This window comes from Anguilla anguilla, chromosome 13, assembly GCF_013347855.1.
Source record: "Anguilla anguilla isolate fAngAng1 chromosome 13, fAngAng1.pri, whole genome shotgun sequence".
NCBI lineage: Eukaryota > Metazoa > Chordata > Actinopteri > Anguilliformes > Anguillidae > Anguilla > Anguilla anguilla.
The window spans coordinates 28737929-28752189 of NC_049213.1; the positions used below are offsets into that span (position 1 = coordinate 28737929).

Below are 14261 nucleotides of genomic sequence, written 5' to 3' on the forward strand. Positions count from 1 at the left end.
ATGATGTTATCTAACAGCAATATTTAAAAGAAGGTTTACCAACAAATTATGAACAGTCATCTTGATTCCTTTGAGTATATGTGATATATTAATACTGTATCTAACTTGTGCACCAATTCAGTTTTTTGCTCTCTACAGATGTATGTGGTAAATTAATTTTCACAATTTATTTTGATTGATACTGCAACATATTTGTAGTTGTGTTGTGCGTTTTTACTTATACACGCATTCATAGAGTCCCACGTTCCCTTTGTTTTATATACTGATGTGCTTTGAACTGATCCATAATACAATTATTTCACTGCTTCATGTCCCAGAGGAAATAATTTCACCAGTTTTGATACAAATTAAGTGTAACTCCTGTAACCACACTGTTCAGTCTCAAAGTATTTGGTATTTATTCTCTCTCTCTCTCTCTCTCTCTCTCTCTCTCTCTCTCTCTCTCTCACTCTCGTTCCCTCTCTCTCTCTCTCTCTCTCTCTCTCTCACTCAAACACACGCACACACGCATGCACACGCACACTCACACACACATGCTTTTATTACTCACTAGCCCATAAAATCACCACTCCACGTATGGGTTTTTGTAGCTTCTGTGCAGTTCAGTGACTGCCTTCTGTTCTTTGAAACTGAAAGAATTGCTGCTGTTGCAGTTTCTGTCGCCAGGTGGACGCTTTTTAACTGGTGGGATATCTAAACTTGCAGGACAGAGGAGTTACGGTAGTCCCACATTCCATCCAAAATAAAACGGGAACATAATTCTTCAGCTGTTGTGTAGCTCTCAGGAAAGCCACCGGTGTACAGTGCGCATCCATGCCTAATGAAGTGCAAATAGCTGCTAGGTATATTTGCTGAGACATATTTCATGGTGAAGGACATTAATGTTTTTATGATTGATTTTCTCATCCATTGTATTCTGTCTACGTTAATCTTTTTATGAGCTGTGATTAGGTTATCTAAGGTTTCCTACATTCCATGTTCTTTAATGACTTTACCAACAGGGCTTTATCCTTGCATTTTCCTGTTTATATTAGTTAGAAGTATACTATTGACATACAGTATAATATTGCATTGGTGGTCCCATTGTTTGGTTTTCTCAGTTCCTAGAAGGGTGTGGAAGAATTGAAGGGACATTGATATCCGGAACTGGGCATATTGTACCCGTCATTTTGCTAATGTCCACTTTTTTTTAACTTATTTTTATTTTTTTTAACCATTTTTATAGTTCTTTTATTTCCATAGTTAAGGACCAGTTTGTGGGAAATAGGGGTTATTTCTTGGAATATACAAAAGTGTGGAATACAATCAAGGTACACACAATTCAGTCAGATCACAAGGGTGCGGTGTCTAGCAAGCCACTATCTCCTGCAGTTTAGAAAAAAAGATAGAGAAATAACTAGTGCAGCCAGCAGCCAGGAAGTTGACACATCGGAAGACACTGTCAGAATTTCCTTTGCAGAAACGAATACAAACTAATAAAACAGGTGCTGGTGCAGTATATACATTATCATCTTTAACATGCAGATAGAATTGTAGATAAAACAGTAGTTTAAGCTCAGAGCCTCTAGAATCTTCCATCTCCAGGGAACCTCTTCAGAAAAACAGAAGCCAAGAAGGGTGTCTCCTAGTTTTAAAAAACAAATCACCACGCTTTTACACAGCCCAACAAATTTCCAAACTCCAATGGAGCCTTGTACAGAGAGCTGTTTAGCACAGGCAAAGGTTGAGTTTTCCCACGCTGACCTTTAAACTCAGCTAGAATGAATGCCAAACCAAAGCATATCACCTTATCAAATATATTTCTATATCATGTTAATTCACTTATTCACTTACAATTAAATGATTTTTATGAAACCCCATTATTTTAAGAAATAAGAAACCAAAGTAAATGCATTGTACACTGGAAATCCAACCACTATATAGCCCATGTTGGTAGTTAATCACATATTCACATGGGCTACATAGCTAGCTATTATTAGAGTGCCATCTTGTAATTTGAGTGGCATTACACAGTCTTTGTGGAGCTTTCTCATGCTGATTAATCTTGTAGGGTTCTAAGAAAAAAATCACCTTTGGCCCTATCATTCCATGTAGTCTTTCAGATCTTTGGTTGAATATTGATATACACTACTTCTTCTGCACGATCCTGAAGTTCAGTAGCTTTCCTTTGAAATATTATTTATTGGATCTCATAAACTGAAAGCTGCTCCCTTGGCTCCACTCCAGAATAATATACCAACCATTAATGCATTGTAATATATGTTATTTATTTAGGCTGTCGATCATTAATAGCAACAGACTTAAGATTTCATTTTCAGCAGTCCTATGTCTAACAAAAACCATGCGATTATATATGTCTGCATCATTTCCAGGGACTTTGAACATCCAGTTACAGTGCTTACTTTTAAAACAGAAGGCATGTCAAAGCAATGGCTGTTTCCAAAAAGTGAAAAACAAGTGAATTTTTCTTTTCATTTTTACTATTACTTCTAGTCATGAAATCCTGTAATTGCAAGTGCACTGAACTAAGCTACATTTTTATTTATTCTCCCGTTGTTGGATTTTTCCATTGTTTCTCAATATACTACTGTCTATGTCACTGTATTTATGCATAGATAACTGTTGTGAGTGGCTGAAAAGAGCAATGGGCTGTATTTTCTGGGGTTTTTTTTAGTATTTTTGATAATTTACTCTTGAAAGGGTAATAATGTGGAATCTTCCACCAAATCATCCTTTTAGAGAGTAACATAACCCGAAGAACATAATCATGATTAAGTCCAGTGGGCAGATCTAATGAATGACTTGTCTTTGTATTCAGACACTTTATATGAGTTATGATAATGTGCAGTGACATTTAAAGTGCTCATATTGCAGGGCTGATGGTGTGCTGAGGTGAACATGGATCACTATAAGTATAGAAATATCGTGTTTACCATAATGGATGTTAATGGGTACAATATCACATTAAATCATCTCTTACTAAAATTAGTGGGATTCTATGGGACTCTGTGAAAATGCATATATAAAATATATATTTCCATTGGGGGGAGGAGTGTTTTTTTCAGTGTCAATATTAACTAGCATCTATATTAAGCACTTATCTCAACTTCAACATATTGTGTCCTTAACATTGAGTGACATTTATTTATATCCTGGGCGTCATTATGAAGCAGTCCTCAAGAGCATACTTTTATATAGTCAAAACAAGTCTATATGTACATAGAGACAATACTTTATATAGAAAAAAGTAAATATATTTCTAATCTAAAATGCATTGCTGTAACATCAAGAATAATGAACAGTTGAGAGACACAAAATTAACAGGCACCTGTTGCGTATATGGATGTGTGCAGTCTGTATGGTCATTCTCTGCATCAAAATAATAGCGTATTTTATTGCTTACGGAACTTAATGAATGGAAATGATTCAAGATAAAGCACAATTATTGTTTATTCTGAAATGATTTCCTTGATTTAGATATTCACTGGCAGGAAAAAAACATTATTTTTGACATCTAGCTTCATTTGTTAGTCGTTTTATTGATCTTAGTTTTCCTTTTATATGCTGTCTCCATCAAGATGTATCCTTGTCTTTATTAAAACATTGGCTATCAAAAAGGGGTTGCCATTGAGATTGTGCTACTCTCCAAGTAAAGTGAGCCTGGTGTGCTTACTTGAAGTTCCAGCTGCTTTTATCTGTAGCACAGAAACCCAAAATGATTCTAAAATACCTTCTTGTTTTTAATTAATTCAGCACCTTAGATGTCCGATGCTTTTGTCCACTTTGTTCTCCAGGCTCTGGCTTCGTTCAGGCTTTTATCTGATATCCCGTCCCCCGTTTTGATGAAAGTGGGTTCGATGCCACTCAAAAACTCTTTGTTGCCATTCCTCCGTCACAAGATTGGACCCTCTAGACTAAGAACCACACTCGCCTGAGAGCCCGCATGCTCAGGACATTTGCAAGTCATTGATTCAAACCATATTGCAGTCAAAATGACTTGCAGGGCGCTCCAGACCACTCCACTGGAAAACCCAGTCTGAGAGCAGCACAGGGGTACAAAAGAGCCACAGTCCTCAGATGCTCTGTTATTTCCAGCTACAGGCACCCATTTATTTTGTTTGTAATGGTGGTGACTGAAAAGTTGTTTTGCATTTTTTTAAGGTGTAAAATAAAATATATTACCAACTACCAGTTGGTACGCTATCAAAAATATTGAGAAAACGCCATTAAAATTAAGGGCCTCTTAAATGAATTATAGCACTTTTATTAAAATATTAAGAACATTAAATGAATCCAATAAATACAGACCATTAATCAGATTAGCATTGTGTGTGAGGGGTTTGTGAGCGGTTACTATTATCCTATTATGGCATATTTCTTGATGGAGGTAGCAGAAAAAAAACTATATAAAACTGAATTATCCACAATGGCAGTAGTATAAGTCCCACTTGTTCTACTATTTTGTTTTAGAGATCCCTGAAGAAAAGGTTTCATTGCTGAGGTATATGCACATCAATTGCTGAATCGCATTTTTTTTCCTAATAGGGCTAAAGAGTTTAAAATTGCTATTAGCAAAAGCGTGTTGCAGGGTTAAAAGGAGATTTATGTTTTAAGAAATAATTAAAGCCAGCCTCTTAATAGACTTGTCCCATAGCCAATATGACATTTATTAGCTGACCTTATAGTACTCTTCATAAATCAGTGAGCCTAGTAATTTTCCATTTAAATCCATTCCTGAAGCAGAACTAATCAGCAATCTTGTTTCAAAGGGAGATGGCTGTAGTGCTGCAGATTTACCATTGATTTGCCCTGAAAGCAAAGCTTTATACTGCCTGCTATACTGCTTGAGGTGACATAACGGTATGGAGTATATTATAGAGCAAGGTTAATTATGGTTAATTAACCCGATTGGTATAACGTGCATTTCAAATGCATGATCTCATCGTATATGTGGTTCACAATCTTTTCTGAAAAGGGACGATGTGGGTGCAGGTTTTTGTATTATCTGAGCACTAAGACACCTGATTCTACTTATGGAGATCTTTATTGAAGACCATGATTGCTTTTTTAGTTGCATCAGGTGTTATAGTGGTGGGCTAAAACAAAAACCTGCACCCACATCGGCCCTTTTCAGATTTGATTGGGGATCCCTGCTCTTTACAGATGTCATTGGCTATTTCCGTTTCTTTTTATTCTGCAAAAGATGCTCATCCCTCACCAAAAATCAGTGCTGTCCTTTATTTCTGTCGTGCCATCCTGTCATGTTCCTACTGCATATCTAGCCTGCAAGACATCATTTTTTACTGATGAGGACGGAACAAAAGAGTACTGTACCTGTACACTAAAAAATGTAATCTCGGTGGCTTTACGACAACCATCATCCCTAACAGTAATATTGCAAAACAAAGAAATGGAATTCTCTTTGAAGAAATATCAAGAAAGACGAGAGAATGAAGCGTCACTCCACTTTGCTGTTATTTTGTTTTTCCTTTTCATTTTTCAAAATGTTACATATGAGCTGCAGATTCGACTCAAAACTAATTTATCTGTTTGCAATCCGTTCTCTTTTCATCTCAAAGGTCTGCTATTATTTCTCATTCAAACACAAGTTTCTTTGCTGTAGAGGGGCTTTGAGAACTTCCTGATTGGAATGTATTTATTCCACTCCCATTCTTCTGAGACTCTTTTGAAAGCTCATCTATGAAGTGTATTGCATATTCAAAATTACCTCTACAGGAATGCACAGCTCAAATGTAGCTGGGGGAATATGGGAAACTGTACCATCTTGTTATTGTTTCCCATCAATGGTCAAACATAAATTAGTTTCAATAAAAAGGTAATTTTGGTTTCTAAACCATTTTGGAATTGCTTTGTAATGCTTTTGCAGGTGATAGTGATGAAAAAAAGCACAAAGGAGGCCTGATAACTGCTGGAGCCATTAAAGTCATTCATGTGTGACTTACACTTAAAAAACGTTTTTTTCCTGCATATTGGAAGGGCTATAGACTGAAAAAAAGGCTCACGGTTTCTTTCTCAGTGCTTTTTACCAACAGTATGTTTAGTCCAATATGGCATCGCCATCGCAACTGCACCAAATTGTGTCACTTAAAAAAATTTTTAGATTTTCATTGCAGCCAGACAGTGCTTAATCAAAGACTTGAGAGTGGATTCTTATTTAAGCTGAAGTGGACTTCGGAATAAAGCTAGTAATTACCAGAGCTATTTATATTCTGTCACAGTAAAAAAGATTTTCCTTTCTTCAGTTGGTGCATTTAAATATGTCAGAAATCATCTCTGATTCAGAGAATCTTTGAAGAGTGTGATGACACTCAGATATTATGTAAATCATTTCACCACACATAAGTCTTGATTAAAAAAAAAATCTGAAAAATAACAACAGCAATAAATCAATTAATTAATAAATTTAATCTTCAAAATAGTGCGCTTTGACAGTGATTAGCATAATACCAATTTGTTGCCATGGGGACATGTGATTAGTCATTATATTATATTAACTAATAGAATTATCTCTACATAAGATAGTGTATAATGAACCTGTTCCATGCAAAGACAGGCCGAGAGAGAGAGAGGGAGGGAGAGAGAGAGCGAGAGAGAGAGAGAGAGAGAGAAAGAGAGTGCTCAGAGAAAGTGTATTGATCGAGGGATCATTAAAATGAATGCGTATAGCATGATCCAACATTGCATCTTACTTAGAGATTTTTAAACCACATCCTTGAAGGCTGCTGCACGAGACTGTGTGGCGACAGCAATTCATTTGTGATGTTTGAAGTGCTTAGATCATAGAAATGTGTGTTCATCTGTGGTCAGGATGAATCCATTTTTTGGTATTTATTTAAGTAGACATGCCAAGCATTTGCTGTACTTAAATATTTTTTTACAGAAAATTGTACCATGAAAATGTAATAATAGCAAAAATGTAAAAAGAATTGAAAATGTGCTGAAGTCCAAAAACTAACAAAACGTGCTGTACGGTAGCTATTCAAATAAAATTAATAACTTTTGCCATGTGCTAGTGTCAGTCTGCACCCCCTGATCTTGTCCCTGATCCACCAACCCGGCAGAAAAACAGGGATAAAATAGTAATATTGGGGCAAGAACATGTGCTTTTGCTGGCCTTTTTATGTTAACAAATAGACTCCCCCAATCCCCCCTGGCCCCACTTTCTTCAAAATGAAAATTATGAATGATCATAGTCAGGGAAAAAGTTGATTGAATCCAGGCATATATATTGTTTACAAGGCAGCTTATCTAGAAATGCCACAGGTCTCAAAAGAATGTTTTTGTGTTTAGTACTGAGTTAATATGGTACTGCTTTCTTTTTTGTTTGCCTTTTCCCACCAGTCCTGGAAAACTTCAAAACACACAGAAGAAGCTCTGTGTTGGTCCGTGAAGGACAGGGAGTGGTGCTGTTGTGTGGACCCCCATCCCACTCTGGAGGTGAGACAGTGATTTAAGCTGTTTTTTGTACTCCTTTATATTTGCTTGACTCTGCAAAACAGCGTGGAATATGTCTGCATGACAGAACCACCAGTGTCAAATATGAAGTAGGTGCATAGACAGAACATTTGTTTTCCCCCTGAATTCATATGAAAGCATGTCTAGCAGGGAAGTTTGTTTTCAGCTCAACGGATGCAGTGACAGATAGCTGGTGAACATTCTGCTGACTCTCCATACATACAGATTTATAAGGCGTTTTCTCAGGTTGCATGTTGTCTTGTCTGTTCTCCCTTCTACATCCCTGGGTCATTTCACACCTCCTTCCCAAAGGCCTGCCCACAAGTCTGGGCTTGTCTAGCTCCTGAGACACTGGTGTTTGTCTGCACTCATCTGCTTGTCATTCACCATAGATGTTACCAATAGCAACCACCCTCATTTACTAGCTCCTTTGAGGCCAAGTTAGTTTTGTGGCCCATCTTATCCAGGTTTAAGCCATTCATCTTCACTGACAACACAGGGCTTGTGAGTGAGGGAGCCCTCAGCTGTTCTCCACATCCGGTGGTAGTTACCAGCTGCTTTTTCCGGGTTCATACATTCTTCTCTACCAACTGATTTTGGGGGATTGATTTGTTCTTCTTTACCAGCTACTTTTAGGGTGTCAATGTATTCTTCTCTTCCCGCTTCTTTTGGGGGTTGATGATTTTCTATACCATTTTGACTACCTTTTTGGTGCTGCTGCATTCTTGGACATCAGCTTCTCTAGGGGTGCATCAATGCTCTCTCACCTACTATTTCAGTTTTGGAATGCACAGTCTTATACAGCCACTCTCATGCTGCAATCTCCACAGCCAATGCGTGATAGTGGAGTTCTCATTTTCCTTTGGAGTGTGTGAAGTCGCCAGCTGCTTCTTTACACACTAAGCACACAAACCAAGCTTGCACAGACATGAGTCGGAGGAAGATACTTGTGTAGCTTTAGAAAGAAGACTGAGGGCATGCAGTCAATCAGAGGGGGTCAGTAGAGAGTGTTGTGATGCAAATCCCTCATAACTGAACTCTCCCTAACCCTGGGTAATTTTGTGTCACCCTGAAGAGTTACCAGCTACAGTCGGTACTGGTATAGTTGGGAGTCGATCCCGGACCGCGTGGCCCCTCCATGCATTAGAACAGTGTTTTAAAAAGGAGGATCCACCAAGCAGCCCCCACCTGCTGTTTTTGGGTCAATTCATTCTCCTCCATCTGCTCATTTTGGGAGCTGTTCTTCTCCATCCCGCAATTTAAGCCACTCTCCTCTGTCTCTTTCTCTAATTGAAGCCATCATCCACCCCCAGCTTTTATTGGTAGCTTCAGCCATTGGCCTACCAGATGCCAGCTCCTTTGGGGGTTCCTTCCTCATTCTCATCCAGCTCCTGTAGGGGGTCATGCCATTCCAGTTCCATCCTGCTAGTTCCTGAACTATTGAGCTAATAATAGCCGCGTTTCCACCGCAGGAACTATACCCCGGAACTAGGAACCTTTTGAGGAACTCAGTGCGTTTCCACCGCAGGAACTAGGGTCTAAATTTAGTTCTGGGGGCTTTGTTTTACCCCCCAAAACGTTCCTGCTCGGGGGGTAGTACTTTCCGAAAGTACAGGAACCTTTTGGGTGGAGCTTGCAGCGCTGAACATTTCTGATTGGTCGAGTACTCGCAGCATTTGTGTTGTATTTATTTTCCGCCATTACCCGCCATGTTTGAAAATATGCAGCGGCAAACCAATTTATTTTCATAATAACTTCAAATCAAACTTGTACGTTATGCGGCGCAGTAGCCTAGTTTTGGTTATAGCCTGTCAACGTCTTGGAATTATAACGTGTGCTCTTCTGTTCTTTTCTTGCTTTAGTATTCGTTTTATAAAATGCTAAGCATTCGTGCTGGGACAGCATATTACGTAGGCTACCAAAACATTCAAACGGATTAATTCGGTTGCTGAATATTTTCTTCCGGATTTTCTTTGTTAGCCCGTTGTAATTGACTCAAAACGTTTGATACAGTTATGTGAGGTATGCGGTAGTTCTGCATAATTAACATTGGTGACACAGTACAAGCAAACTGGAAATCACCATCTGCACTTTTTATCCGGGTAAAATAACAGGTTAATTCTAGTAATCTTCCCTTTAGCTTTTTCAGACTGCCGTAATTTTACTCAATTTTACTGCCATTTTTCAATCCCACGAAAAGACCAGGAAGACTATGGACTAATTTATGGTGCATGGTTCGCATCTGGAGGGCACACTTCGCTGCTCGGCTAGCAGTAACTTCGAAGGAAAGCAAACGGTGGCTGTGCCACTACTAATTTACATTTTCACGCGAGTTTTCGTTCTATTCTTGTCATTTTGCCATTAGCCTATCTGGAATTGACGACGAGAAAGTAATCAAACAGCAAATTGTTTACAACGTGTGCATGTTTTCTGCTGTTGTTGCCAGTTATACATATAAATGTGAATGCATTCTGTCGCTTCGGATGTCAAGACATGAAAGCGAATGTTCGCATAAAAACATAATGAATGTGTTTGAGAGGATATATGAAAATCAATAAATACAAAAGTAACCATATATAGTCATTGTTGGTAACCCGTTGTATAAGTGGAATAAACCCCTCCGGGCTGTCCCGATTATTAGAAAATAATGTAGGCTACTTCGGTGGTAGTATGGGGTTACGGAAGAAATCATATGACAGACGGACCGACGACAACGTTGCTTTTTCATACGTCAGTGGGCTAATTTGCCTAATCTTCGCGGTACTTTAGACCCCGGTGGAAACGCAGACAACCATTGGCTGAAGGAACCTTTTAGTTCCTGGTAAAGTAGTTCCTGGGACTGAAAGTTCCGGGTAATTTTGGTGGAAACGCGGCTATAGTCTACACACTCTTGGAGGGGGTTGACTAATTGACTAATTACCCTGCACCAGGTCCTGTGGTTGAGATTTTTTTCCCACTAGCTAGATTGAGTGATTGATTATTCTTCTCCACTATTGAGGGAAGGGCCGTTCTCGTCCATCAGCTCCTGCAGTGGGTTGAGACTTTTTCCTCCAGCTTCTTTTATGGGGGGTTGTTCATTACTTGTCACCGTCTGGTGGAAGCTGCTTATTATAATGTGCTAATGTGATTGCATATAATTAACTTTTAAACATGTGCTGCAGCAGCCTTTTGTGGTGTTGACGGTCTTAGCCTTAACAGCACAATGTGTTGTTAATATTGTTTTGGATCATTCAAAAGTGCTTCAAATGTGTTTATAACCTCGCACAGTGAAACTGTCAGCTCCAGGAGATGTGTATCCTTGCACTTTTTAGAGTGAAAAGTGAACCTTAATCACTGACAGCCTTAAAATGCAATGTGGGCTGTCTTCTTTTAAAACTTATATTAGTTAATTTCTAACTGTTTTTTTTGTTTTGTTTTTTCAGTCCATTTTTATTTTATTGTTTTGTAAACTGTGATCCCTTTGGCTGTATGTGGAGGCTGTTGTAAATTTCAACAAACAAATTCACTGGAGAAGAGCAAAAGACAAAATGAGAAGTCAGATTTTATATGAGGGAGTATTCAAACGGCTCTCAGATGGGAAGTTGAGCAGTATTACTTTGTCGAAAAGGCGTTTCAGTTTTTAATCGTGGCTGTGTACTAAAGGGTATTACATTTTGAATCGCCTCTTTTTTATTAGTTGTCCCGTCGCTCCATCTGAATTATACATTCTCTCATAGGCACTGTAGGCCTTTTGATTCCTAAGAGATTTGACTAATGTTTGCATTGGGAATTTACATTTTGAATTAAGATGGTTGAATTTCCCTGTCCATTGAATCAACCAAAATAAGATGTGAAGAAATTAAAGCCTCACAAAGACAGAATTTTTTCTTTCCTCTTGGGTATTCATATTCATATATATATATATATATATAGACGAGTGACAAATTAAAGGAAAAACCAACATAAAGTGTCTTCGTAAGATACACCACGAGCCACCAGAACAGCTAGTGCCTTGGCATAGATTCTGCAAGTCTCTGGAACTTTACTGGAGGGATGGAACACCATTCTTCCAAAAGACATTCCCTCATTTGGTGTTTTGACGATGGTGGTGGAAAGCACTGCCTAACACATCGGTCCAAAATCTCCCATAAGTGTTAATTTCGGTTTAGATCTGGAGACTGCAAAGGCAATAGCATATGATTCACATAATTTTCATACGTATCAAACTATTCAGTGACCTCTCGTTTTCTGTGGATGGGGGCATTTTCATCCTGAAAGAGGCCACTCCCATCAGGATGGAAATGTTTCATCATAGGATAAAGGTGATCACTCAATAACTTTATATTGATTTGCAGTGACCCTTCCCTCTAAGGGGACAAGTGGACCCAAACGATGCCATAAAAATGCCCCCCACAGCATAGGAGAGCCACTGGACCCCCTCACTGTCGGGGTCAAGCATTCAGGCCTGCACTCTTAGTGTAGGCCACACATGCACTCACTCGACAACCACTTGACGAGAATATGGTGAAGGATGACTCATCTGACCATATCACTTTTTTCCGCATCTCTGTAGACTAGTGCCTATGGTTTTTCTACCATTGAACTCTCGAACGTGCATTTGTTTTTGTAATGAGGGGTTTAGGCACTGCAAGCCTACTGTAATATCTCTCTTGCTGACACAGTGTGATCACATCCTGCATTGATATTCTCGGTCACCTGAGGATGAGTTGCCCTTCAGTTTTTCTTTACATATAGCGCTAATGCACGTGCATCACAGTCATCAAATGTGCACTTTCGACCACAATTTTTGGCTCTATTTACTGATGTCTTTCCCATAGATCTAAATGCAGATGTGACTTTAGTCACTGTTGCTATTAAACACTAGCCAGTTGAGCAGTCTTTGTGACTGAAGCTCCTGCCATCCGTGCCCCAGTAATGAACCATCTTTCGAAGTCACTTAAATCTTTTCCTCTTGCCGTCTTTATCCAGAATTTAGGTCAACTGAGCATTGTTATACATACTACAGAGCATGATAGGATGTTAATTGCTTAATTGTATCATGCAGTACACCTGTATGGAAGAATCTGCATTCGTTATGTTCCTTATTCAGGTTTTTCCTTTAATTTGTCACCCATCTGTTTGTATATACTGTATACTGTATATATATATATATATATATATATATATATATACAGTATATATGTGTTTGATCATTTAAAATAAAATCTCTAAAACTAAGTAAAATTGTCACTCATAGTGCCAGCACTTCGTACTTACTAGCAGCTTTATGTGGGAAAAGAGAAGCTTATCACACAGCGCAAGGAACTGACACACTGTCAGTCAAACCTGGCTGCTTCCTTCCAAAATCAACCCGCTCAGCTTCCAGCTTACTACTGCTCCCCAGAAGCACAGAAAAGCTTCTATAAAAGCAAGTTTGGAAAGTGATGACTGTCCTGGGATGTTGTGTGTGGTGTTACATTTCTTCCTCGTTTTGCCACCATATAAGTACATATAATGTCATATAAAATGTATTTTACACTTACTGCAAAGCTTAGCTCCTATTGTTTTCCTAGATGACCTTCAGAGTTAAGTGACTCTATTTTGGAAAATATTTTCTTCGGCTAACATCCGGAGAGCAATTCATCAAGTTTTTACCTGAGTGGCTATGTAATTTAACTAATCCAAGACATTTAAAAATATATGTATATATATATATATATTTTTTTTTTTTGTACATGTACATCTCCTATCAACAGGATTTATCTATTTCCTTATGACTGAGTTAAGTGAAGACTGTGATGCGGTCATTAATGAAATGTATATTTTCATAAGTCAAATGTCATATCCATTAGGATCTTGATTTGAATGAAATCAAGACCGTAATAGATCCTCGTGGTTTGAAAGAATTGTAAATTAGGATATTTTAGCAGTGGGTTTTTAATTAGAAGATGATCCTCTTAGTTAACATGTCAAATCCGAATGAACAGGAGTTATGCTAAATTGATCTATTTTTGTCAATGCTGTGATCCCTCTGGGCTGCCTGTGCTAGCAGCCACTTGTGTCTCAGTAGGTGGTGTCTTATTTTTGTACGTAATCACACGTAATGACTGTTTATTTACAAACACTTGTTTTGCTATATTCAGCTTTGTTGCAGTTGTTGTTTTTTTTTCTTATGCTTCTTTTATCTTTTCTGCTAGGAACAGTAAAGCAGGGTAGGCTTAACAGAGGGAAATTACTGATCAACATGGTTTGGAACAATATGTGGTGTGTAGTCTATCCCCAAAGATTTTTCATGAAAGCTTGGCAGGCTGCTGGCATGCCCAATGCAGATGTCACATTTGCACATTTGTTACGATTTACGTATCACAGTGGTGAATTGAAAATAGTTTAAATTATTGCAGATGTCTTGCTGAATCTGAAGAGGCCTCTGAAAATGTATTCCTCTTCACTTTAAGAGTGTGATGTCTCAAAATTGATGGAATTTCTTTTGAAAGGAGTTGCCTGATCTGCAAAGAGATGGGCTTATTCTGAGCTCAGTGAATTTAGTAATGTTCAAAGCTAACACCCGTCAAAGTGCAAAGGAGACAATCCCTCTTTGTTCTGTTCGATTTATATGCATGCATTGCCCAGAACTCCGGGTGCAGAGAAAAGCACCATTTTGTATTGCTATCATCTGTCCTGTTCTCTAGGTCTGTTTATGTTAATAAAGCAAATAACTGCAGGACACAGGGTCAGGATGCATCTGGCTAATATGTGGGAATAAGTAATGACCAGAGCATTTTAAACATTCATATGATATCCACACT

General features: G+C 38.4%; 1 protein-coding gene across 4 annotated transcripts in view; it reads left to right on the forward strand.

The window, feature by feature from the left end:
• The window catches only part of cntn4 (contactin 4), a 147188-nt gene that overhangs the window by 60346 nt on the left and 72581 nt on the right, over window positions 1-14261 (forward strand). For all 4 annotated transcript variants that reach the window (XM_035389277.1, XM_035389276.1, XM_035389278.1 and 1 more), the window contains exon 5: window positions 7363-7458. In XM_035389277.1, the coding sequence (XP_035245168.1) occupies window positions 7363-7458 (96 nt within the window). The remainder of the gene's footprint in view (window positions 1-7362; window positions 7459-14261) is intronic.